The 27,455-nt window shown below is 35.9% G+C and overlaps 3 protein-coding genes across 5 annotated transcripts; 1 reads left to right on the top strand and 2 right to left on the bottom strand.

The window, feature by feature from the left end:
• Positions 1 to 427: 427 nt before the first annotated feature.
• On the bottom strand, positions 428 to 9,438 carry LOC135471331 (adipocyte plasma membrane-associated protein-like). Its single transcript, XM_064750523.1, has 11 exons — positions 9,249 to 9,438; positions 7,664 to 7,872; positions 7,096 to 7,231; positions 6,152 to 6,238; positions 5,841 to 5,962; positions 5,362 to 5,460; positions 4,903 to 5,052; positions 4,417 to 4,529; positions 4,054 to 4,214; positions 3,529 to 3,730; positions 428 to 2,134 (listed from the first exon to the last, which is right to left on the bottom strand). The coding sequence occupies exons 3-11, from the start codon at positions 7,143 to 7,145 to the stop codon at positions 1,925 to 1,927; spliced, it is 1,194 nt and encodes a 397-aa protein (XP_064606593.1). The 5' UTR covers positions 7,146 to 7,231; positions 7,664 to 7,872; positions 9,249 to 9,438; the 3' UTR covers positions 428 to 1,924.
• Positions 9,439 to 9,674: 236 nt separating this feature from the next.
• On the top strand, positions 9,675 to 16,789 carry LOC135471488 (zinc finger MYND domain-containing protein 10-like). Its single transcript, XM_064750744.1, is given in 13 exon segments — positions 9,675 to 9,851; positions 11,070 to 11,178; positions 11,375 to 11,488; positions 11,595 to 11,758; positions 12,209 to 12,232; positions 12,356 to 12,466; positions 12,770 to 12,870; positions 13,138 to 13,220; positions 13,834 to 13,923; positions 14,340 to 14,465; positions 14,656 to 14,777; positions 15,467 to 15,592; positions 15,873 to 16,789. Coding segments are annotated over 13 exon segments (1,383 nt in total). The 5' UTR covers positions 9,675 to 9,753; the 3' UTR covers positions 15,988 to 16,789.
• Positions 16,790 to 16,943: 154 nt separating this feature from the next.
• On the bottom strand, positions 16,944 to 27,399 carry LOC135469850 (4-hydroxybenzoate polyprenyltransferase, mitochondrial-like). 3 transcript variants are annotated; one of them, XM_064748470.1, is made up of 9 exons: positions 27,279 to 27,399; positions 25,992 to 26,634; positions 24,263 to 24,429; positions 23,884 to 24,005; positions 23,518 to 23,603; positions 21,848 to 21,979; positions 21,366 to 21,499; positions 18,528 to 18,716; positions 16,944 to 17,947 (listed from the first exon to the last, which is right to left on the bottom strand). In XM_064748470.1, exons 2-9 carry the CDS (start codon positions 26,566 to 26,568, stop codon positions 17,789 to 17,791), a joined length of 1,566 nt encoding a protein of 521 aa, XP_064604540.1. In that variant the 5' UTR covers positions 26,569 to 26,634; positions 27,279 to 27,399; the 3' UTR covers positions 16,944 to 17,788. The 3 variants fall into 3 exon arrangements, with proteins under 3 accessions (XP_064604540.1, XP_064604541.1, XP_064604542.1); XM_064748471.1 differs by having other exon boundaries at positions 27,319 to 27,399; XM_064748472.1 differs by lacking the exon at positions 21,848 to 21,979.
• Between the last annotated feature and the right edge of the window lie 56 nt (positions 27,400 to 27,455).

Below are 27,455 nucleotides of genomic sequence, written 5' to 3'. Positions count from 1 at the left end.
TAATCGTTTTGGGGCCAACAATTCTCAAAGGCTACACCAGAATCCCGCCAAACTGCTTGGCATTTATAGCGCTTTTTCAAGATGTCCATGAGATTGACGAGAAAGCAAGAAGCAGTTTTAACACCATACAAAGTATTGGAACAGGCACCAATTACAAGGAAAAGATTCATGATTACATAGAAAAGCATACCATCTGGAAAACCTTGTCAGACTGGTTTCAAAGAAGAAGCGTTTTTAAGCTTAGAGCTTGAGCTTAGTGATTGAATACATATGGTGGAACAACAATGTATACACACACACACACACACACACACACACATACACACACACACACATATATATATATATATATATATATATATATATATATAATCCTTGAAAATTTCTAACTAACCCTTCACCAGATGTTGGGAAAAACGTAAATACAAATAGCACATTAATAATACTACATGTATAATAAAAGAATTACATCACACAGAGAAAAAAAAACTGAGACGACAGTGTAATAACTGGCTAATGGTCACACGCAGCCGATGAAATGGGGCTTCTTGTTGATTTACCTCGATTAGGGTTTTAATCTAAATGTTTGTGTAAATGTTTAAATAGTAGTAAATTGCACGCCCCTAGTACCATGGCTTAGGCAGAATTAGGTAAAACAAATGCAGAGACAATTGGCATTTGGTATAGAATTACTCAAAATGCTGTGCCACAACAAAACAAGTCCAAGATTATTCCACTGAAAGGCATATAAAGCTTATAACAGACAAATGTATACTATTCCTCGATCATAAAGGCCTATTACTGCAAATTTTCAAGTTTCATGCTAGTTTTAAAGCTGTCAAATAATTAAAGATATACACGACATATTTCTGAAAGACAAGTGGTCTTCAACAAACAACAGACTACGCAAATGGCCACTAGTGCCTCATCAACTACTTTTTGTCACCCGGGTCCCATAAATGGCCAGAGTGGAGTGTCAACAAATTCCTTGGCCAAGGCTGGGATTGTAACCATGACTGAAAGACAGGCTTCTTTTTTAAACATGAGCAATACGAAAACTGCACAAATATATCAAGCACTTAATACATATCAGTTTATTTCAACCAGTAAGTTGTTAATCAATGTCGGTCTCTAAAGTACAAATGTATAAAAACAAATTATGATACAGATTGTGTAAAAAAAACTACAAACATATGTTTTGAAACAAATACAGTTAAGCATGCTGTAAGCATACTTATATATATATACATTTGTAAGTATGAGTGTAGATCTTAATATACACCTCTTGTTACCCTTTTTCACCTGACACTAAAGCTGACACCATCTGACTCCAGGGGGCGCTACTGGCTCTTATAAGCAAAGCCAAAATGCCTACAGCAACGAAACTTACAGAAAATGCATTACTTCTGATTCTCTTTCACTAAAGTTGCAACGGAATTGCCATCGAATCGCCTACTGGCCTACACACACAATACTAAATGATCTTGAGCAACTAAATTCACACAATGTACAGCACTTCTGATCATCTTTCACCCGACATCAAAGCCGACACCAACAGACTTCAGGAGCGCTACAATCAAATCATGTCGAATAGCCATCTGGCTCACACAGGTCGAATAGCCATCTGGCTCACACAGGCAACAGTAAATGGTCTAGAGCAACCAAACTTACACATCATACATAACTTCTAAATCTCTTTCAGTTGACACCAAAGCTGACATCATCTGACTACAATCAAATCGCCGTTGAATTGCCTACTTGCCCCACAGATGTATGCTGTGTAAAATTTGGTATTATGTATTTCAAAGGATAAGAGATTTTTTTAATGTAAAAGTTTGAAAAAGTAAGGACTGGTCCCTTTGAACCAATTGCCTACCACTAACCACCGACTAACTTTTCTGATCTAACATTAAGAAGAAAAACATCAGAGATCATTTACAGAAATTTCTCCAATAAATGTTGAAGCAAAATGTCCAATGTACACCTTATCCAAATATTGGAAACCCTCACTGATTCCAGACAATACATCAGCCGTTGGATCATGATGACTTCCCAGAATAGCCCCATCTCCTGTGATCTCCAACAACATAGAGTGCTTTGGAAGAAATATACTGTACACCCAAAATGGCAAAACCTGAAAAAATTAGCAAAAACACACAAATCAGTTGCACCTGTTAGCAAGTGTTAACCACAACAACCATAATCTTACAAACATGGATGTACATGTACCATGGATTATAAAACAACCATAACCCATCTGATACCATGAATCATCAGTCCAAAACTGGGGATTAAGGGTGGAGAAAATGTAAAAATTACATGAAGTTCAGATAAAAGAGTGTGAAAAGTGGTCTTAAATATTTTTTTCTTCTCGATTTTTCTTAAAGAGATAAAGACACCTAAAAATAATGTTTGTGTATTTGGGATCACTTCTAGGAATATACTGTCTTTGCATAATAATGTTATGAATGAGGATGTAACACACATTTAATAAACATATTACCACTAGAATTTGATCTTTTCGGCTGACAAATGTGTTCCACCCAGATTCTGATCATATTTTTATGTTTTTAATATATTCATAAACATTATCATAATTCAGACTAAATACATATGTTTGGATATAAACAACAAATTTACATTCAAATAAATATATTTGACAAGCAGCACATGCCTTATTTAGAACAGCATTATGCAAAATACCAAGAGGTGGTCCCAAATACCAAAAATACAAAAATATTTCCAAACACCCTTTCCTTCTAAAACCAAAAATCGAAAATCTGCAATTAAGTTGTCATCTGATTTTAGTATCATTTTTATGTTTTCTTCTTCAACTCGTACCTTGTCTCTCCTAGCAATTGAATGGATGACTGGCATTCAGCTCAACAGCCGAAATTGAAATGATTTGGCAATTAAAACTTCTTAATATGAGACATTTCTGTGAGTAAATTAGGCTTGAGCTAGCCGATGAAAATAGAGCTAAAGTAGGTCACCTGTGAAAACTACACAATTGGATTGAACATTTAATTTCATAGGATTATTCCCATTCAAGTTGTGGTTTTCACATCATCGTCAAAACACTTTTCAGAAATCATTCTGGTTTTCTCCAAAATTGATTCAAGACTGCATGAAACTTGTCACAGCAGTTTACTGTGGGAATAGGCATCAAGTTTGCAACAAATGTATTCTTTTTGTCTTTTATTCTTGGCTATGAGCAGAAGATCAAAGGCACTTAATCTCTATGTTGGATTATAGTACTAGGCCCACTGTATCTGATACCTGGCAGTGTGGGGGTCACATCCCAGACATTCCTTTTCATTTTTTTTAAAATGTTTTTTCTCCCTTTTTCCTGAGTAATCATTACTATTGCCACTATATAATTTATGCAGAGTGCACAAATTTCACTTATATCTTAATAATAAAGTAGGATCATTCATTGTAATACTAAAGTAATATTATATATATAAAATATAAAAACTAACATAATATTATACTAAAAATATAAATAATATGACTGCTGACATTCACCTTTGCAACAAACCGTTTCACTGCTGGAAATGGTGCGACGACGTCTAGGAAAGGTTTTGTCACACCTGACCCTTCATATCTCACAGAGGCCAAACCAACATAAAAGTTACCACGGCTGTTAAGTCTGATGTTATCTGGGTAACCAGGTAGATTATCCAGAAGTAACTCTGATTTCCCTACCTTTGGGCCCTTCAGGTAATATCTAAAAGTATTTAAATAAGCAATCCACATATCTCAGAACTAGAAAATCATTTAAGCAATAATTTAAAAAAATTTAATCAATTACACCATAATAATGGCAGATTGAGCATACACCAGAAATGACTGAGAGAAACAAGAAATTCTGGCAGTTTTACTTTACTTTACACACATGCAATTACACACTCATCAGAGCTCAGAAAGTCGATATATAGTGACTATATGAAGGTTTAAATGGAAGATTAGCTACATGAACGCTATAATGAGGTATGTACTTATAACTCATACTTTATCTTACAGCACATATTATAAAATTTACAAACTTACTTTTGTATACGGCACACACTCATTTCTGACACCAGGAGGTAGCTCTCATCTGATGATAAGGCCACTCCACTGGCCAAGTACAGCTCTGAAAGCAGCACTTTACTGCGTCCAGTCTTTAGATCATACTCAAACAGCCTCCCATAATTATTTGTCTCAATCACCTGTAAAACAAATGAATCTAACTTACTTTCTTCTACAACACATTTACAAAATAATTTGCATATGACTGCTGATTAATGTGTGTAGGTAACCTACATCGACTGTTCTGTGAATACATTTGTAGTGCAAAAAAAAAAATAAATAAACCACACCATCATTGGCAAATTAAAGGAAACTACTCAGTGACATTACAAATACACAGACCTCATATTTATGGTGCCTTCTGTCCCATTTAGTGGAGGAATCTGTGAAATACACAACATCATCTTCTGACATGTCAAGTCCATTCAGAAACTTAAATGGCACTCCACCCAATCCTAAAATAACGAAACAAAAATGTAAAAGTCAAAAATACAAAAAAATAAAATAAAATAAAAAGCCTAAATTTAAAGACATTTGGTTAACACTGAATATCCATATTTTTACACTTAGTTGCTTCAATAATATAACTCAGGCTGGCCTTTGGATATGGTGGCAGAGGAGTTTAAAACACATAGTAAGCGTTACTGCTTTAACCTAAATGTAAATTTCAAAACTGATTTCTAAATTTGACCAAACAATGAAATGCTTTAAGATCAATCGAAAATTCTATAGCTACCAACTACATTCCAGTCGGTCTTTTCCATAATAAGCAAAAGTAATTAGCCTTGGAAAAGTGGAAGAATGTAAATACAAATCTGTCCTACATACCTTTGTTGTTTGGTATCAAGACCTGAATATTTCCTGCTGGTAAAGAGACCTTCAGTAATCCCAGATAAGCATCTGCTACAATTAGGTTACCTCCCTTGTCCACCTTCATCCCTTTAGGACGGCCACAAACTGGCTCAAGCTCAAAACTACCTACAAATAAAAATAGGATCCCAGTGCAAAATTCAAATATTCATCATGATTCACGATACTAACAGTGAGAGTGGTGGAATTTATAAATTCCCCATCCAAGGCTGGGACTGAACCAACACACTGTATCTCTCATCATGAGAGCCATGCACCTTACTCACAGGCTACATGACACTTCACTTTATTTATTTACTTATTTATTTGATTGGTGTTTTACAAAGTACTCAAGAATATTTCACTTATATGATGACAGTTTTTGCTTTAGACACTTCCCAACAAGATAAAACATAAGTATAGCAATGAAAGACTTACCACAATTTGAATGATTTTTGCCAGTAATAGCCACAAGCTGGATTTGTCCACTTTGGAATCCCCAAATCTTGCCATCAGAACCACCAGTGTAAATTTTACCTACAATGCACAAATACATACACATGATGAAGATGAAGATTACCGTCATAAATACGATTATACAATAATGAAAGAAAATTCTGTAATACATACCAGACATACAACAGAAAATGACTTGTTTCTTCATAAATCATATTCAAAAAAAAAAACTAGCGTCCTGAATGCATTGCTTTTGCAAGACATGGCCACTACCCATGTAACACATCACATCAGAATAAAACATCATTCTGAAAAAAAAAATTGACTAAAACATTCAGGTACTGGTAGGGGATTAATTAAATAAACAAAATCCTATATGTGGTTGAAATGTACTCTGGCCTTTACTTTGTCTTCAATGTGTCAGTAAAACTGTCCCACACATTTCAATCAAGTGCACCTACCATTTTTGTCGACTGCAAATGATTCTGGGCCAGCAACTTTACCCTCAAAGAGTTTTCTTGCCTTCTGGAGGTTAAAATTTGGAGCTAAAGGGCCTTCTAATTTTGGTGGTGGCTTGTCAAATCTGGATGAATAAAATTTTTAAAAAAGTAACAAACCATACAGAAAAAAGTTTATGTTAAGATGAACCTTAGTCTCTCATTTCAGACATATTACAGCTTCTAACCGGATTCTAAATATACATTACAGATATAAATCCAGCAAATGTACTTATAATTTCCTATCCAAACTAAACCTGCAACATTCTACCTACCTGAAAGGTTTAGGGTCAATAGGTGATGGAATCAGATATACAATCAGTGCGAAGGCCCCAACACATATAGACAGCAACAATGCCTTTCTACAACAGATGTAAAAAAAAATGTCATTTGTAGCCTACTATATTTCACCTAAAGTTCAGACTTTTTCAAGGGAAACATTTTGTCATGATTCTAACTTATTTATCCACCCTATAGCCAGGTCAATTAAGATTTGTCTGTGAAGTTTGGTTAATTTCTTATCAGAAAAACTTAGTGTTCACACCAAACATATAATTCAAGACGAAATTCTTTTTTGTGTCATTACAACACACATTACAAAGAAATAATTAAATGCATACAGTTGCATAAATTTAGGTCATTTTTTTTCACTATTTACTGAAGAACAGGCATATCATACACATGCATGCTTGTATATATAATATGGCAACAAAAGTAAACCTAATTTGAAAGACTTGTCAACACTGCCAGTTCAGATGTTTGTACCGGCCCGGATAGCACAGTTTGTAGAGCATCCGCTTCGGGACTGGTAGATCCAGGATCAATCCTTGATCGAGTCACACCTAAGACTTTAAAAGAGGAAGTTGTAACTTCCTCGCTTGGCGTTCAGCATGAAGGAGATAGTGCAACGACTGGTTGACCCGTATCAGTATAATGGCTCGGGCGGGGCGGCTTACTTGCCTTCGGTAAGTCGTCTCAGTGAAGCAGCACTAAATAAAAGAGCGGTGGAAATCTGTCCTGCAACAAGAAGGCACATTACACGTACATGCACCCTAATGATTCCTTCGTCGTCATATGACTGAAAAATTGTTGAGTACGACGTTAAACCCCAAGCACTCACTCACTCACTCAGATGTTTGTTGTTGTAAGTCTATACCTAAAGGACAAAAATCATATCAATGCTTCAGACAGTAAGTAAATAAACAGTCCTCCCATTTACCTGTTAGTTCCAGACACAACAGCCTTTTGGTTATCAGTCAACTTCTTCATCTTTCTATATCAGAATGTGAATGTATACCAAAACTGATGTGGAGACTGGTGTGCTTCTTGCTTACTCAAACAGTTTTAAACGCACTCTGAAAAATATAAAAATAAGGGGAATTTGTAAGACTAAACGCTTTTACTTCTTTTAGCTGACTTAATGCAAACTATTAGTGCTAATGACTATTTTTAGCCTAAGTAGGTCAGTGTTACAAAAGTTCACACCATAAACTTAGTTATCTTGTTCATCTTTAAAAGCAGCCTTGCATATAGTGTTAGTCTACACTGGTGCATATAGTTATTCTCATAATACTGCAAGTTTGATCTTACTTAGTGTTACAAACTTACAATCACTTAATATTCCTCTACATAAATGCAATAGCCTAAATTATCATGTATTCTGCCAAACAGTTACTTTTACTATATCTTAATTTATTTCATATTATCTTAAATAATTTGTTTAAAAAATTATAAAGAACTGAAAATACAGCAATGCATAGTGTGTTTTGGGGAATTGATGAACTTACCCATAACAGTGGCTGACCATGTCCATGTGAATAATAGCCTATGCCACACATGGGTCATGCTAGGGTGCACCCTTCAGTGAACAAGAAACAGAGGTCAGCTTGACCTAGGTCCATATGTATGTGTGGGCAGTTCTGTTAACAAAACAACCCTGCATATGCTCTTCCTTGAGGTAGACCTCAATGGACTGTATATATACCTGCCTTGCCTTCTTTGTGGTGTGCAAAAAAAAAAAAAAAAAAAGAAAAAAAAATCAATAAAACAAAAAGAAGAATTTAAGAGAAACCCTAACCTTACCATGGTTAGAAATTTCTACCAATAACCATTTGTTAATATTTCAATTCCCTATAACGATCTAGATTACACTATTGATTTAGGGCCTCTGTGGCTCAGTTGGTTTGCGTGCTAGCGCAGCGTGATGACCCAGCAGTCTCTCACCAATGCGGTCCATGTTAGTTCAAGTCCAGCTTATGCTGGCTTCCTCTCCGGCCGTATGTGGGAAGGTCTGTCAGCAACCTACGGATGGTTGTGGGTTTCCCCCAGGCTGTGCCCGGTTTCCACCCACCATAATGCTGGCCGCTGTCGTATAAGTGAAATATTCTTGAGTACAGCGTAAAACACCAATCAAATAAATAAATAAATAACCTATTGGTTAATGTAATACACAGGTAAAAACTCCAAAAAAACAAAAGGCTCATTTTGACTTGATCGTTCACAAGATGATATAACAGCTAGAAGAGAATATTACAGAATATTGTTTTAGATGTAAGGATATTATATCACTGGAATGTCTCTAAACCTATGTATAATTGTAAGTTTCACTGTGAAATTACCATAAAAAGTACTGAAATATCGAGCCATTTCAAATGATCATTTCGTTCTTCTCTGTGAGATAGGTTAAGTGGTATATACATTTCTTTCAAAGCCTGTTTTATTATAGAGGTATGTGATCTTGTGATATTTAAAAGATGTGGGTTTTCCCCGGACTCTGCCCAGTTTCCCCCCACCATAATGCTGGCCGCCATCGTATGAGTGAAATATTCTTGAATACGGCGCAAATCACCAATCAAATAAATAAATAAATCAATAAATAAAAGATGTGAAAAATAATTTTCACCTGGCATACAAAAAATTCTGAAAAATATGTTAGTAATATATATACAGAATTTAAATTTGTCAAGGTCACATCACCTTGTGCTCAGTTAGTAATATATTCTCTTCTTAGTTTTTAGTATGTATGCTATTAACTTAATGGAAAAAATAATTCAGGAAAATGCTGTTTGCTTTAAATATGTCAGTTATGAAATGTGTAAAAGTTGGCTGGTTTATCAGCCACCAAAGTGTGATCATGTCAATTCAGATTTGTCATCCGCATGGCACTCCTTTATATTAAGCAATTATGTTTTTTTCCTCACATGACATCGTCATAAATGCCAACTTATTTTCCTGATGCTGGACACAGCAGAATTACACGTGTACAAAAGCTTTTCCCTCATTTTATTTTGTGTGAAGCTGCTAAGAAAATTGTCCGTTTTAAAACGCCGTGCTGAAGAGCTGACAGTGTTTCAGCTGATTATATATCCATACCATATTGCATATAATACAGGGTCCATTTTCCGACAATTGCAATGGCATTCCCAACACTTAACGAATACGCCATGAATAAAATATAGTAAACAGATAGTAGTAAATCTATGTTTCTCAGTCTAAAGGCATGGATAACATATTTGAAAGTAAAACTGATTCCTCATTCGTTCTTAATTGCTCAGGCCCCATTGCGTCGGCTGCTACAACCAGGTACGTTACGCCATGGTCTGCAATCTATTTTTAAATCAGCACTTTTTAAAAAATTTATTACTGCTCATCAACTAAATGGGTGTTATATTATCATTCATAATTTAATGTAAAAATCTCTTATAGCACTTTTCAAGTCGTAATAAAAGATAAACAATCAACGTATCTACATTGAATGCATCGCGTGTTGTTTTCTGTTGACAACGTGCTTGCCATATGTCCGAACATGCTGCTGTGTTTACATTAAATTCCGAACAGTTTGAGCTGTCATTTTCAAGCTTACTTTTAGCAGAGGAAGATGTCCAGCGAAACATCACAAGTTCTGTTGTCCGTAGAAGCAGAGGGATTTGTACAGGCGCTAGAAAAATTTGATGTAAAAGACGTTGGAAATGGCAGGTGGGTTGATCGAAGCCTTCGTTACCATGGAAAATATGTAAACTGATGTGCCTCGCTACGTGGACCTTCTAACATACGTTGTTCAGGAATTGCAAGTTTCCCCCTTTATTCTCCTTTTCAAGAAATACTTTGTCGCATAAAATAATTTCTGTATGCATATTCAGGAATAAGGACAGAAAGCTATAGTCTGATGAATGAATTAGACATGGTGTAATATTGTATACTGGTAGGCCTAATACTCAGTATACAACGTTTAACGGTTAATCGAATGTCCATACCACTCTACAGAAAGTTATATTATGTCTTTCCAGTGCCGTCAGATCTATTCTCGTCGGAAAAGCTTGTTTGGTTTGAGATGAGTTACCATTTCAGCCGTGTTAATTTGTGCACGGAAATTTACTAGACCTATAGATGCATGGTGTTATTTGAACTTTTGCAATATAAGAAAACTGCATTACACTTCATTGTGTAAACTAACCCTTGATTTAAACTATCACCAATTTGGAATAGCAGCAGTAAATTTCAAAAAGTCACTTTTTTCTGTCACATCTCCACATTTAAAATGACGAAAATTAAAAATATAGGATGTGTAAAATCAAAGCGCAACAAATGATGACATGCTAAAATAAGGCATGGCATGCTACAGTTTTATTGATAGAATGTCATAATATCGGGCACTTAGTTTCAACAAAAATTGCTATAAAACTGAACAACACCGCTTCCTCAGACAACCATACTGGGGTTCTACTTGTCTTACGGTAGCAATATATAGGTAACAAAAGTGGTTCAAGGTGACTCTGGTACAATGTGACTTGGTGCGAAGTTACTAACAGTTACAAAATAACATGAAATCTTTTGCGTAGGACCTTAAATGTTTGATCTATGATGAAGAACAGGCTGGCTAGATAGATGTTTTACATCCAGTCATTTGTCAGCTACATGGCCAGCAGGCTTTCCTCCAGGTTCAATCAGATTTCATTTGCTTTTTCACCTGCAGACCTATTCTTGTTTGGGTTATTTGGTGCCTGCATCATTATCAGTAGTTGAATATGATGCCAGCACCTACACAGAAACGCCCTGTTCATAAAATAAAAAGTGGATCCATATGACTGTTTTTTGGTTTAATACTTTGAGTGTTATATCAAGGTACTATTCTTACAAGGGAAGTCATTTGTTATCATTATTTGCATTAATTTTCTCTACCTTGTTATCTGACAGGTGGACCAAGCAACATGAATATTTGGAGAAGCTCAACATGCAGGCTGTCATCAGTGCTTCAGTACAGGAAGATGAATTTGTAAAAGAATTCCTCGTGACATATGAAAAAGTAATTACAAATACTTGCCTTTCCTTTATAATTTTGACAGATTGTAACATCTGATGGTGCTTTTTGGTTCATTTCCAGAATTTGCAAAATGTGGACATTAAAATACTGTAGAACAAAGTGCTGAGTTCTCACCATTATCTAATTATTCAAAAACATATACTGTTCTTTTTAATATTCTGGTATTGTTGCTTTTTAGGTTCCTGTCTTGATTTATGATCTTCTAGTGACAGAAGTATGGAAAGAAAAGATCTTCACAGAACTTATTGCCATGGATTTTGAACCAAAGACAACATTTCAACTGTACATGGTGGTGAGTAATAATGCACTGTCCTATTTTTGTAGTTGTTTTGAAAATGCTTGGCATGCAGATTTATCAAATTTCAACACATTTATGTTTTTTGTGTTCTTGATTGTAGATATATCATGAGGCAACTGTTGCTAATTTACTGGAGACGGTCATGTACCATAAGGAGGTCTGCGAGTCAGCTGAGGAGAGTGTAATCGACCTGATTGATTACTGCTACAGGAAACTGACTGCTCTAATTGCAAGGTAAAAAAAAATCTATTGTTATTCACCACCATAGACGAGACCAAACTATTTTACCAGTTATTGTCAACAGTTCATTTTCTTACAGTACCAGTGAAATGAGAGGAAAAAAAACTTTTCATATATGTGACTAATTATTATTTCATCTCTACTTTCTTTTACTGTCACCTGAAAATAGCAAAATGATATATGGATCTGGTGCCATTAGGTTACATCGGAGACTCATACTATTTGATCTTTATAGTACATGTCAGTGAATATGGCTAATACCACATGTCTAAATTCATCTGGTTTTCAGGGCAAGCATAGAAAGGGGTGATGAAGCAGACAAAAAACAGAAGATCTCAAACATGGAGGTAAATATTTTATACTCATTTATGTACTCATTTCATATGCAATTTAAAGTCTGTAGGTGTCAGGTGAAACACCTGTTGTGTTTATTTTATGAGCATGTGTTAAAAAAAGCTAATTATAGCAATTTACAGAATTTAAGGGTGAGGGATCCAAGTGTCTCCATAAAAACTCAAATATATTGTTATATGAATGCATAAGTTGTTGTACTATAATTTCACTTTTTACGGTGAGATAATATAGTAGAATCACATTGAAAATGTGTATATTTATGAAGAGGGATGATGGTTTTCTGTTGCAGGAGTTGCACAAGCAAGAGGAGAAGTTACAGTTTGACATCTGCATAAAAGCAGTTTCCATACTGAGATATATTACAGATCATCTGGATATGTAAGTACTATAACATTTACATGATGAAAATTTCTACATGCCAACCCTCATCAGTGTTTAACAAAACACACAAACTCTAAGTATGTAACTTATATTCTTAGAAAAGGGATTTTCAGCTATCCTTTGAAGGAATGGATCACAGTAGTACAATGACAATTAACTGATCAAGACATCAGCCTACAGCTAATGGGTTGAAATGACAAAATGCACATATTGAGTTGACAGTTTCAGATTTAGTGGATGATAAAATATAGCAGCTTTAACAATTTCCAACTAAACATATCAATTTGCTTTGTCTGCCAGCTTGCCATTAAGTATTACAACAAGATTACTGAACACCTTGGACATCCCTATCATGCTTGTGCAGCTTGTGGACAATCCCCCTTGGACCAAAAGAGATGGCAGTAAGTTAGAGAGGTTAACACACTGTATTAAAGTGCATGTATTATCATGAGGTATTAAATATGTGATTTGAAGAATGAAAATGTACGGTGTAGTCAGTTAATAATAAGAAAGGATAAAGATATATTAAGACAAATTTTGTCACAGTGTATGTTGAAAAAAATTTCTCCATCTGTGTGTATTTGTATGTGAAATGAGTTAAATTTTGAAGTAATTTCCTTTTCTGGATTTCTCATTTCTCATAATGATCGAATGATGTTCTGTTTCAGGCAATGTTTCAAAATACATTGACAACAAATGGCAAAATATTTGTCACGCAGATTACTTCAAGCTAACAAAAACAGAAGGCCAGGTAATTTGTTTTCACTGAAATTGCTTTTTTCATAAAACATGAAAGTAAGTATTGTCCTCACCAGGATGTAAGAACTGCCACAAACTGGTACAAATTTTATACTAGTTAAGAAGTCTGTCTGCTAAGGGTCATCCATAAAGTATATTTGCCCAAATTTGGAGCTTTTTGCCCTTCTCCCCAACTGCGCACAAATGTTGTACAAAATGTCTTGACACCCCTCCCCCATGCACATAGTATGTTCATGCATACAACTTTACAAAATGTAAAGAGTGACCAAAAGACAGTGACGCAACCAGTGGTATTATATAGAGGCTGGTGTACACGGGTGAATACAAATACGCCTTCCACATGCATGTGTCAACAAGCTAATAACAGGACATTTCAGCGTCTAAAACAGTGAATGGTAGCTTGGACCAGTTTTTGGCAAATTTATAGTGGATTTTATATGTAAGCCTCTTTGTGGGGCGATTCCGGACCTAAGGTATACAATCTTACAAATGCACTGACAAAATTTTGGCGACTGTTGAATCTCTGATTTATGATCCCTTTGGCATTAAAGATGCTACAAATGGTTTTTAAGAGAGTATTTACCACAATTTGTTTCTGTCTTTAGGTCTGGATTGCATTGTTTCATTTATTAATGGAACCAAATTGCCAGCAGAAATATGAACTGAGTTCATATCGTAAAAATGTCCTTCTTAAGGTAAGGTTGTGATTTCTGTCCTCTTGTTTGCTAAATTATGACTGATGAATATGTACAGTAGTATTTTGGAAACCAAAAAGGTTAAGCTTTTTCCAAGTGCGTGCTAGTGCTCTAATGTATATAATGTCATAGTCCGTGCATTTTACAAGTATATAATTGTACATGTTGTCACTCAACCATTCCTTACATTATTGTTTATTTATTTATTTGATTGGGGTTTGACGTTATTCTCATACTGATGAAAATGGTTCACCCAGCAAAGCTCGTGGTGTAAAGCACAGCCACTCTAGCAGGGCATGGATTTGAACTTGTGATCTCATAGGTCATTGTCTAGTTGTTTTCCTGAATAGTCCATTAGGTCTAGGTACATTTAGGCCTTTTTGGGTTTATGAGTAAATTGTATTTTGTGCCTGCAGCTGCGACCACATTTGTCAGAGGTTATGCTGGATCAGATGCCTATATTAGGAGAGATGCAGAGATACCTAGAACATCTTTCCATGATGGACCCACCTGCTGCCAAGAAAGACCTTGTTCTGGAACAGGTACATTGTCATGAAATGAAAGGTTTACCTGGGCACAAATTCTAACACTCAGTAACAAGGTTAATTTTAAGATACACGTAGTATAAATTCAAATGTATGCCATGTACACTTAATTCTCTAGATAATGTTTCTTCCCATGGAAGTACATTTGATATGTATTAACTGATGAATGTTACTCTCTTCACTACAGATTCCAGAAGTTAAGGACAAAATTCTCAGGGATAATGCTGGTAAATGGGGAAAAATAGCCAAGTACCAGTCAAAAAAACATTTCAATCCTACGGCTCAGGATATGAAAGATCAAGCAAAGCGGTAAATATATTAGGCCGGAAGATTATATCATTTTGTGGGAATATTAGGTTTGGTTTCTGACCTTTGTGTTCTACACCTGTCTTCACCCTAAACAACAAGCCACTGATTATTGTCATGTTCAAATCCAGCTTGACTGTGGCCGCGCATCAAAAAATCATGTAGCTGAGGTATTTCCTCACTGAAGCTTTTTCTGTTTTTGTGGAGTCCTCGCATTTACCTGATTACTTAAACTACATACTATGCTGAGTGCTTTTTCACTATTGAAAATAACATTAGGTTTAAATCTTGATTGCAGAAATTTTCATATATTTCTGTATCTCTTTGTTTTTTGAACAAAAATTTGTAAGCTTTTAGATGATAAATTTGAACTGACTAACCCGCTAATGGGTTGCAAATTTACAGTACAAGAAATACCATTACTGTAACCCATTGGTCTAAATTCTACCAGCCAACTATCTTCTTGAGTTTGGAGGCATGTTGACCATCTGGTCTAGACCATTGAAACTGGTGTATATCGCTGGTTCAAATCCTAAAGTGGCCTCCATCAATTTTCACCGCTAGAATCTGGGTACACCCACAAGTGTAAGCCCCTCATAACCACAGTCCAGTTATTTAAACCAGAACAGCCTCCAATCAGATATAGCTATGAAGTCTATTGACTAACTCTTGACCATTGTTTCTTGTAACAGATGGGCAGATACCTACAATTTTGATGTACTGGAGAGTCTGATAACTGAACCTCCAAAATGTGCAGCTTGTGGGGAGGCAGCTACAAAAAGATGTTCTCGCTGTCAGAACGAGTGGTATTGCAGAAGGTAAGTTTTTGTTCTTTTGATGTACATTGAATCAGAAGGGAGGAAAAGTTTGGGCTGCAGTCTCAGTTCCAACTTTCTTACACTTGGCTTTGGCTTGGCGTTGTGTCTTATAGTTGCCGAAGACATTATGATATATATGTACATGCCGTTAACTCTGGCCTTCCGCAGCTCATATTGTACCAGTGATACCACAATTTTCATCCAAATGTGAACAAGTTGTAATGTTGTAAGGAGTGAAATCAGCTATATAATGAAGGTCCTTTTTCATTTTTTTCCTCAGGGAATGCCAAGTGAAACATTGGTCGAAGCACAAGAAAGCATGTGATCTTCTGTTCAATTCCCTGGAGAAATTACGCCTTGAAGAGAGCAAAACAGAAAACTCATCTAAAACATGACAATATTGTATACAATGAACCATTGTCAGTATTACGTGAACAAAATATTTGCATTGATCTATTCATTGAGTGCATGGTATCCTTGAACAATGGAAATTCATGCATGTCTTGAAGACAAGTCATAATTAATACCACTCCTTAGCAAACATGGCAAGTTTTGCCAATGGTGCCATAAGTTGATAGAGATATTATATAAACACATGTATCGTCAAGTAAATGTAACATTAATGTCCAGTGGTAATGATGGTCTGTTCAGCAATAACTGTTCTCTCCATTCACTCATGCTTGCAGATTCTGCATTATATTTTAGCGTATAAATACATACTGAATTTATGTACAATTTGGTTGCACATTGACAACATATATTTTATGTATTGGAACAACACATGAAACCACCTCGGTCAGACAGAAAGGTTGTGCATCTGGAATTGTTACAAATATATGTACTAATATTGAAATGTTATTCTGTTATGAACGTGTACAAAATTTACATTCCGTCCGTCCATTCAGATTATTAAATGTTTTATATTTCCATGCATTTTATCACCTAACTTGTTTTTATGAATAAAACTTATTGTTTTGAATGTGAACATAATTACACTGATTTGGGCTGTTATTTTGATCTGTACTACACATTAATTTTAGGATTTATTCTGTTAGTGGTTTGTTTACAGGCGTTGATGTGCATTTCAAGAGGATATTCGCTATTGGCAAATTTGACCAACCCTGTCTATGTGTGTATGTAGTTCACCTTCTAAGAACAAAGGTCATTTTTATAAAACTTTAATGCATTGTAACATGGTAACTGTGGAAAGACATCTTCTTTGCAGTACCATATAAAGGCATTACCAGGGTCATTACCAAGTTTCAAAACAATGTAGCATGGATTAATCCATATGTAGATGTCTATTTAAGAAATCAAGGCCATGAAGACAAGTATAACAAAACAATGAAACTATCATATAAAAATGTCATGTTTTTAATGGTAAATGGATTAAATATTAGCTCAAATGACCATGAACCAAAATCATTTAATCTGATTGCCAGAGGACGTGCCTTATTACAAGCAGTGAGTGACACACACGACCAATAGATCATTAACTATTCAAAAGTTAAACTGTTTTGATATGATAATGCAGAACTAAGGCCTGGTACTCCCACTGGCTGAAGATGAGAACTGTTAGTACCATGAAGGCAAATCTTTAAATGCATTAAATAGTTTCCCTTATTAATTTATTGTTGGTTTCACAAGACCCGAGGCAAATAACAAATGAGCCAGCTTTTTCTGATGTACAAATATGTAATCCATTTTGGTGGGGGCAAGTGGTCTTCAGTGAATGGGAGAGTATATAAATTTCATGACCAATGCTGGGTTTGAACCTGTACCTCAGGTGTCCTATCAACACCAAGTCAAACACCATTAACAAATCATCCATGGTAGCTCTCCAATTTGTGCAACTGCTGCCTTCTTTGGTCTTCAAATAAAATCAGATTATTCTAAGATTATGAGGTTCTCGGGGACTAAAAAACTCTGTACAAACTCAAGCAGCAGGAACATTCCAAGATTATTACCATGAAGCCACTTAATATAGTGACTGATACAATATTCTCAGAATGCAACACCATTATGCACGAATCATTTCAATGTCGACATTCTAAGTCAGATTTGTCTGGCTGAGAATTAGTGGCTCTTGGGGAGAGGGAAGCACACTTGAAAAGTCCTAATTTAAAATTGGCATCACACTGTTTTATCACTATCCTTGTCTGCATGGTACATGTTCTGTCTGGCATGATGCGGCACTCATCTGTTAGTTCCTTTGACTGCTCTATCACCCTTTGTGTGAGGATGTCTTAGCCAGGTACCAAATGCTGCTCCCAGGAACAAGATCATTCCCAGCCAGCTGTTGCTGCGAAACTTCCTAGCACAGTCGTCTGGGTTGTTCAGATCCACATCATATATCTGAAATGGGAAATTACATGAATGTTTTTCACAGCAAGAATAGCCCTGTTACTTTGCAATTACGTATGGAAACATTCAAATCATACTTCACAATATTCAAAACTCCCAGATATAGTATCTTTAACACATAACAAATTTAATTTCTACCAAGAGCCAACATTATAGTTAAAAAAGTAACTCTCACTGGGTATAAAAACTTTTTTTCGCCTTATCCCTACTAGTGTTTTACCAGATACATTAGTAGTAAAATGAACAATTAAAATACTAAAAATATCAACAGGAAAAATGGTATTCATATGCACCAGTAGATCATTTCAGAAAGCATACATATGGTAACATTATAAAAGCAACCAAGGCAGTAATGTATGTACAGTATTATGCCAGGTGGTACAAGTAAATTTACCTGTAGGTTTGTAAAGTTAACTTATATATATGATAAGACAGCCAGGGCAATATATAGGCCCTACTGTGCAACCACAATACTAGTTATTGGAGATTTTGGTGTAAATTTAAATAGAACTGTGCTTTTAAATTGGGTCATATATCTTGATGAGAGCCAAATATTTTAAACACTGATTACCTGGTAAGCAAGGTGTGTTCCAGTTGTTGCAACTGCTAGGTAATACGGCCAGGTCTGCTCACACATTACACCTGTGCAGGTGAGGCCGCTCATCATCACTGCAGCAAACCCAAAGAGCCAAGGTTTGGTCTGATCTCCAAATTTCAGAGCTGTGGATTTGACCCCAATCAACATGTCATCATACTTATCCTGCAAAAAAAATGAATTTGTTTTCTTTCTCTTGAAAAAAAAAGCAATATTAATTTGATTTTATTTATAAATGGCACTATTTGCAGGTATAATCGCAGTAACAAGTCAGTTGATATATTATGCAGGTGATTCAGAATAAACCATCCACAATTTCTCTAGCATGCATGCTTCATATAAAAATAAAGTTTTTCATACAAACCTTTTTGTTAAGATTTTTCGAAACATTTAAAGGTAGCAATACTTCTGAAATAAAAGTTTTACCTGTACACATGTTTCATCTACAGAACACTTTGGCATATATACAGCAGAATCAATTAAAGTACAAGTTTCAGTACAAATTGTGCGCAAAGACAAAATGACTGATTGAACCCAGAAATTGGCTGCAGTTAACATGGTTTATGTATGAGAAAAATACAAAACCTCTCTTATCTTGCATGACCTGCAGCAGAGTTGAGTAGTAATCAAGACAAAGCCCACTTGTGTGTTTTAGTACATATTTTTTGAATACATATGCTAGCAAAAGAAGTTATATTAAATACAACAAATTGTAAGACAGCTTGTGAAATAGATGTTCGCCACAATAAAAAAGAAAGAAACATAAAAAAAAAAATAAACAAGAGAGAAAGAGAAAGAAACCGAAAATGTACAACATTCCAAATACTGAAGAAATAATTCCATAGAATTAGCCTGAAGCAAAAGACAAACAAGACTGATTCAAACTCTGTACACATGAGTGTGCAAGGTGGATTTAGATCATGGTAGCAAGCAATAAGGAGAAGTATGAGGACTGACCTGGGATAGTGCCAGGTAAAATGTGACCTCGACATGCAGGACAAAGGTCAAATGCCCAAGGCATCTTATTCATATGACCCTCTTCCTTCTCCCTAAAAAGGCACCCATCCCACAAAACATGCATGCATGCTACGAAGCAACATGTTTCTTTTATGAAGCTGAATCTCAATCTTAAAAAATAAAACTCTAGTTGCCGACTATATTTAGCAAAATGAAATCATGTTAATGGTTATAACTTGGTTATGAAAAATTTGCGACCCAGCAAATCAAGGATCACAAGGATACATGATGTAACAATTTTGTCATAATACAACACATGTGATGATCACATCCAAATTTCTAAAATTCTAAGGTAAGAATTTAGCTTAAGATATGTACGTGAAACATAAACAAATGACCAACGCTTAAAAAAAGAAAAAAAAGAAAGACCAATGCTGACCAATCAGAGAAATGATCCATAAAGTTTCCATCCAGCCTTCCATCTTGTTGAAAATTTGTTTAGATAAATTTTTGTTTTATACCTACACATATTGATGACCCCTCTTTGTATGCACCTTGTACATAATGTACACACACACCATTTTGCACTATGAGCATATATACTTCATGGGCATCCCAAAGACTAATTTAAAAACTCCACCATGATTGCATGACTGCTTAATTCTACAGAAATCTATGGTATCCATCAAGACTAGTGACATTCAAACTATCCAAACTCAAAAGCATCCTGTGAAATTTCTGGTAGGCAATATAAAGTGTTTACACCAAGTATATCTTCCGGAGGCAGGTGACTGGTCTACTTGTGTAATAGTACTTGCCAGGTGCTGTCAGAGTCAATCAAATACTTATGAGGTGGGCTTTTAAATAAGGTACATAATCTAATACTCTAATCTAACACACACTCTACTACAATAACAGTGCATTAAATACATGTAACTCAATTGCCAATTGAACGACTTGATGGTGCTGATGTCCACGATTTCATTTATACTCTTAACAGGAGTTACAATGTTTGGTATAAACCCACACTTATTAGTGATGCAGCATCTTTGTAATTTCAAGGCTTTCTCCAACTTTAACAAGTTGGTCAAAGTACATGCAGTAAGAATACATTTATATCCAAGTCTTCCATCCATGTTTTCTACCTTCAATATTGCAACAAAACAGTAAAGTTAAATCAATTTTTTTGTATTTGTCAAGAACACCTCACACATCTTAAAGTATCAGATTTGCACCTGTACTGTTTATAGTGTTAAAATCATTCTACAATTGATAAAGTTATAATGCAACCTGCTTTACAAATTTAGTATCTTTATTACCTACATGTATTTTGAAAGGTAACGTGCACAGATGAGGCTCATATTCAGTGAATGGTAATTATTTGGGTTACTCTACATTTTATAACCCTCGACCATTTTCGTAGTATTATTTCTTAAATAATAGCAAAAAAAAAATCAACAGGATTTGCATCGCTTGATTTTTTTTAGCCTCTTTAAGCACCCATTTTTTAATGTGTTTTTTCTTCTATACCTTGCCACATCTAGGTATCAATTAAATTTGAGACCAGATTTATTCTCCTTCTCGGCTGAACTTTTCAGAATAATTTTGGCTTTTGCAATTACAATGATGTGAGTTCACTAGGTAGAAAAACATTGATGCAAGATCAAAGAATTAACATACAGACATATTAATACTCTGCCAAAGCCAATACCCTATTTAGTAATTCTAATAGTAGTTTCTCATTCCAGGTTGACATGGGGAATGGGAAATGACAAGGGAACAGTCAGGTAACGCTACCATGAGTCTATACTACCACCCAGCACACTATCACCCAGGGGCCTTTCCTCTTATACTCACTTGGTGAGCATAGATGGTGTCATACAACAATGTCCATGCGAAGCCACTTGTGTAAAGGGGAATAACTATGGGCCAATCACACGAACCTTGTACAGCTGACCAACCTAGTATGGCCCCGTAGTTGAATGTTAATCCTACAGTAACACATAAAATGAGAAAAAGAGTTTTGGTGTTTTTTTTTTCTACATAGCAAAAGACACTCCCTTGTTAAGCCAATATACCACCTGTGTGAAAACAAAAAACTTGTATTAGGGATCACATATACCAGGACATTGTACTGCAGAAAAAAAACATAAAGCTAGAAGAGGCACAGCCATACTGTGAATAACAGCTCAAATTTTAAGGTGTTGTAAAAATAATTTCTTTCTATACTTAATTTCTTTCCCTGGCCTGACAGCCTCTTGTAGTTTATATTTGTCTGCTGCAGTGTTCCCATCACAAAAACTACATGTATAGATAGAAGTGCTTTCCATTTTTACTACCTGGTGTGAGTAAATGCTGTCGTAGGTCATGGTATAAAGAACGGTAGCCATATAAAGGGGGGGCAACTCCCCCACTCCAAACTTCCCTGCAGGTGGCTCCAAGCCAAGAGAACACCCAGTTCAGAGTTAGGCCTGGAAAACATATTTCAGAGTACACACTTTCTACTCTAGCCTGGCCACACTGAATTAATGGAGGAAACTTGTTCTGCCTTAAATGAAGGTATGAATGAATGCTTGGGGTTTTACATTGTACTTAACAATTTTTCAGTCATATGACGACAATGTTCTGCCTTGAAATACCTTCACCAACTATTTAAGGCATTTAGTAACCTTTGTCTTCTTCAGGTAATAAGGTTTTGAATTCACATCAACAGAATAACTTCCCTTTGAAGCATGTTTATCTGCAACATACGGTAAAAACTATGAAATTTCATCTACAGGTACATGAAAGCCTCTATATCCAATAATAGCAACTATCTACAACAATTAGATCTGATTACATGTATGTTCTCCAGTGACATTTGATTTTTAAGAGCAGAAGTATTCAAATTCTGGAAGAAATTTTTGTAAAATATACAAACTAGTATTGAATAACACAGGTAAGTAGCACTACTGGATCATAAAACTGTGATATTACACACAAAGGGATTACGCTCCGATGTCTTAACCTTAAAACCATACATATATCCTGTACATGCATGTGCCATTATTGAGCAATCCTGTAACATTACTGTGAGCAGTGGCTGCTGCATATAGGTGACAGCGCCATACTTAACAAACTACAGAACATAGAACACATCCGTAACTACAAATCTAGCCTAAAGTCACCATCAAGACCATTCCTAATCATATGACAACTGAGTACAAAGTGGCTGGTTACAAGCTTGTATACATTTGTTTTCTCCCTGTGGCAAATATGGGGAGCAGGATTTATTACATGAAATGTAACTTTATATCTAAAGCACAATAAAAACTAAATTCGTATTCCTAAGCACACAATACTCAGCCAACACATGGTAGGAGGTTATGCACATCAGTGCTGTGAGAGTCACAATACTGAGAATCACAAGTGAAAATGTAACATACTACGCCATTTGTTAAGAAATTTACTTCTGCTTTACATTTGATTTGCTTATTTCATTATTGTTTAACATAATACTATATAATCTTTCAATTATACTGTACATGTACATATACGATGGCAGAGAGAACTGGCAAACCACTAACCTTTGACATTTTACCACCAAATATTCCAACCAGTGACGTTCAGATATACACGCCATATAGGCGGACAAGTGGTCTCTAACAATTATTAAACATCGCAAAGAGCCACACGAGTGCCACTGACCACTAATTGCCATTAAGACCCAAGACACTAAATTTTACATTTTCCACCCCAAGGCTAGGTTTGAACTCACACATAGTGTGACCAAGCAACTCAAAGGCAAGCATCTTAAATATTTGGTTAGAACAGGCTCCTCTGACAGGATAATCCTTGAATATTAACATAAAGGGTTCAAATTTAATGAAGCTGAAAATCTACAGTTTAGGATCAATGATCAACTCACACATATATTAATCATCTCTCATCAGTTCCACTCATACATGTATACTGTATATCCAGAACTGTTTTGTCCTTTACCAAAAGATGAATCAGTGTCACACAATACCTAGAAAGGCTTGGGGCCAGTAGGTGTATCTCTTCATCAAGGGATAAGTAACAACCAGCAACATTGATGAAGCTCCTAGCATCACACTACAATAAAGGAAGAATTCTAATGCACACCTTATCGTCAAAAGCTTGAATGTACCCAAAAGTAATCAAATTATTTTTAACTCCAGCTATTTATATTAATATTTTAATCACATTCAATAATAAAAGTGATTACTCATACAGTGTACAAGTAAAAATATATACTGTACAAGTCACTCGAATATATTACACTTAGAGTATGTTACACTTACATTATCTAAAAGTCAAAGAAAAACACTTTTCATATCATATGCTAGATTGCTAGATGTAATTGGCAACTAACCTGTACCAGTTAAGCTGAAGTAGGACACCTAACGCAAGAGATAAATTTAGGCCCAGGAAACACAGGGCCTGGAATGTGTTCAGTTCTCCACTTGCCAGGGGTCGTAGCTTGGTTCTTTCAACCTGAGACGGCAAAAGAGCAAATAACAGATATAGTATGCCCCTACGAGAACCAATCACATGCATTTTTCAAAATTACACGCTCTAGCTTGGTTGGTTTAAATTATTCATCATGCATATTGCATTCCAGGTTTAAAAGGTACAGTGCACATGCCCTGGTTTCCTCCCACCATAATGCCCGCTGCTGTCATATAAGTGACATATTCAGGAGTACGGCGTAAAACACCAATCACCAATTCTTAGAACTATTAAGGCTTTACCTTTCTGTCAAAGTCTTTGTCCCACATGTCATTGATGATACATCCTGCTCCTCTCATGAGAAAAGCCCCCATGCCAAACAGAGCAATCATTCTAAAGTCAGGTAAATGCCCAGCCTCACCAGCCAGGCAGATGCTCCAGGTACACGGCCAGAACAGCAGCCATGTGCCTGCAACCATGCAATAGAGTAACTGTTAAACTAAACCCACAACGTTGCTTGACTGCAAACTATTACTATTACATGTACATGTATTTGACATTAAAATACAGAAGCCTATTCTGTGTTCCCTTGAGTCTTCCATGTATGCAAAATATTTAAATGGAAGCAAATGGGCCATAAGCTGAACAAGTGTTTTGTTCATAAGCACCTTCTCGCTTTGAATCTAGAATATCCTGGAAGAGTGATAAATGTAAATAACTGATGTAACAAAACCACAACAGCACATGCATATATCATCCTCATAATGCAGATCAAGTTTCACGACAATATGATAAAAACATTAAGAGCAGATTTGTTAAAAAGAAATGATTACAGGCAAACCTGCAGACATCCTGATCGCTATAACCCCCATACTGTATACTGTAGGACTAGGAAAAGCCTATGGTTCACAAGGCCACAAGTTTTCTTTAGCTGTGGCTTTAATTCATCTAATTTTGACTGCTTTTTAACGTCATGTAAATGAAGAATTTTTTACTTTAATGGTGGAGGTCAGTTTCATGCATGTTAGAAATCCGAGTTACCAGGGTAATAACTATCCCCTTCATGCTGAACGCCAAGCGAGGAAGTTACAACTTCCTCTTTTAAAGTCTTAGGTGTGACTCGACCAAGGATTGATCCTGGATCTACCGGTCCCGAAGCGGACGCTCTACCAACTGTGACCAGCTGTTTGAAGTGGTGCCTCAGTATGCATGTGCGTAACGTGTCATTGGTAAGATAAACAAACACACATGATCATTTATGCCTAATGTACACTACAGTCTTTGGCGATAGCCAACAGTTCAACTCCAATCCAATTTATTAAAATATATTTTTCTAAATTTTCAACTTGAAACTGTCCTAAAACCCAAGTAAAGTTTAAGATGTCATGAGTGGAATAAAATACACAGATTTTGCTGAACTACTGTATGTTTAAATGCTGAGGTTCACAAATACTTTATTTACAAATACTTTAATCACATGGATTTGTTTGTCCTGCAGCCATGAAATCTCGATCAGATACATGGGAAACAGCTATCCAGTTTATCCACTAACCTTTGGGAAATTACTACTGCTGTGAACGTTACAACCTTTCCTACTTTACAGACTTGCACTCCATTTCTGGTGGAAGACAAATGGTCATTAATAAATCAAAACTGTGTGCCAACAGCCCCACAAATGCTCTCCATTGCTCATTGGAATCCACAAATTCCGTGCCCAAGGCCAGGATTGAACACACCTCGTGTGCCTCATTATTAGGACTTAGGAGTCCTTACTGTTACTCTCTCACAGCCGTGTCAGGTACATGGCAAGGTGCAGTGGTTGGTTTCCTTCAACCACTCAGTCAAACAAGTTGAATGTGTTGAAGTATGGGGTAAAACACTGATCAGCTAAGCAACTTTAAACATTCAGTGAAGCTGAAGGGCAGATAAATTACAGAGACAGATGCACAGACTGATAAAATGAGATAGCACAGTTAAAACTTGCTGACCTTCCCAGCTGATAAGAACAGAAGCTCTGTATACATATATTACCTATTGGTTTATCCACTCGTGTCAATCGCAGATAAGGCTGGAAAGACAGAGGCGATGCATCTACAACACTTTTTGCAGAAAAACTCAGCTGCCTTGATGAATTTGTCTGTACTGGAACATGTGTTCTTTCCTTGTGTTCATTACTGTTCCTCATTGCTCCACATAAAGGTTGACTTGATGTGATTCTCTCTAGCACAGAGAAATGTCTACAGTCTTGATGATGTGGAACATACACACGCTGCTTAATCACTGATCCATTACAAAAAATATGCATTAAATTATTCTCTTGATTCTGCACAGCAGAATTCTGGTTAAAATAAATACAAGAAACCTTACTCAAGTGCACCCCACTTCTATGCAGACAAATGGAATGGGGATAACTCCAGGATTCCCTTTTGAATGAGCAGCTTGTCGTACGTCTTGTTACGTAATTTGTACCGTGTCCATTACACATATGTAACGACAAATTGAATGCATAACCTCTTCTAAGACATCTTCTTATCAATGGTGCATGAACAAATAAGGACTTTGAGTCTGGAGGAAATACTGAAGTCAATAATGCAGGTAATCTTAACATGATGGAGGGGGCTCTGTGCTTTCTGACTGCTTTACATTCCCACTATTTTCCACAGTTTGACCATTTCTGAAAACAAGAAAAAAATAATATTCAAGATCAATTTGTTGTTATAACAGCTGAACAACATTTTACTGAACCATGCGCACATTATTTTTAGTAATTACATGTATACCACATTTCTAGCACTTGTCGGAAGTTTGGATTCAAAACATGGAGGGTGTTGATTCGACTACGGTACACTAATTATTCAATTATTTTTTAGTTTAAAGGCTAGATGACTTCCAAAAGATAGTTTTACGATACTGGCTTTGACATATATCTACACTATGGATTACTTACAGAATCAGTACATATATCTGAATCGATGCTGAGCAACTACATTTGCAGTATCTTAACTTACTCTTAGATATTCTAGTACCGGTGATTAAAATTGTCTCAGATCACATTATTGTTCATTCCTTAAATAAGTAGAAATGCAACAAAATCGTCAGACGACAATGCATCGCTTAGGACTAAAATAAATTACAAGAAGTTAAGTAAACTTATCTAACACTGCTGTTACCACTACTGCAGTAGTATGTACGGTAAGAAATAATCACATAAAACATTTATTATTGTAGATTACTCAGTCCAAGTCCCTCACTCAGGCAAAAGTCCGTGAACCAATCTCATGTTGTTGAGTTAAAAATCTTAATCAAACAAATTCGTACCAAAGCAATGCTGAACAAAAGTATGGCACTCTCAACATACCACCAAATGTAACCTGGTTCATGGATACATCAAATTTAACATTACTTTCGGTCAAGATCAACATGACAGCACACAGGTCTCCTAACGCCGATATAGCCTACGTCATCACATGTTGCGTACACAGGATTTTGGCCCAG

This window comes from Liolophura sinensis, chromosome 7 (genome assembly GCF_032854445.1).
Source record: "Liolophura sinensis isolate JHLJ2023 chromosome 7, CUHK_Ljap_v2, whole genome shotgun sequence".
Taxonomy (NCBI): Eukaryota; Metazoa; Mollusca; class Polyplacophora; order Chitonida; family Chitonidae; genus Liolophura; species Liolophura sinensis.
Note: the sequence above shows the minus strand (reverse complement) of the source record. Positions and strands in the feature narration are given on the sequence as shown.

Excerpts from the sequence above, each read along its gene's own strand:
- LOC135471331 (XM_064750523.1), bottom strand. The coding sequence starts at position 7,145 with ATGAAGAAGTTGACTGATAACCAAAAGGCTGTTGTGTCTGGAACTAAC. Across the intron at positions 4,215-4,416 it reads GAAGGCACCATAAATATGAG|GTGATTGAGACAAATAATTA; the intron begins GTCTGTGTATTT and ends TTTGTTTTACAG. Across the intron at positions 3,731-4,053 it reads AGTGTGTGCCGTATACAAAA|ATATTACCTGAAGGGCCCAA; the intron begins GTAAGTTTGTAA and ends AAATACTTTTAG.
- LOC135469850 (XM_064748470.1), bottom strand. The coding sequence starts at position 26,568 with ATGTTAAGATTACCTGCATTATTGACTTCAGTATTTCCTCCAGACTCA. Across the intron at positions 24,006-24,262 it reads ACAAAGACTTTGACAGAAAG|GTTGAAAGAACCAAGCTACG; the intron begins GTAAAGCCTTAA and ends TTGCCGTCTCAG. Across the intron at positions 23,604-23,883 it reads CTTCAGCTTAACTGGTACAG|TGTGATGCTAGGAGCTTCAT; the intron begins GTTAGTTGCCAA and ends CCTTTATTGTAG.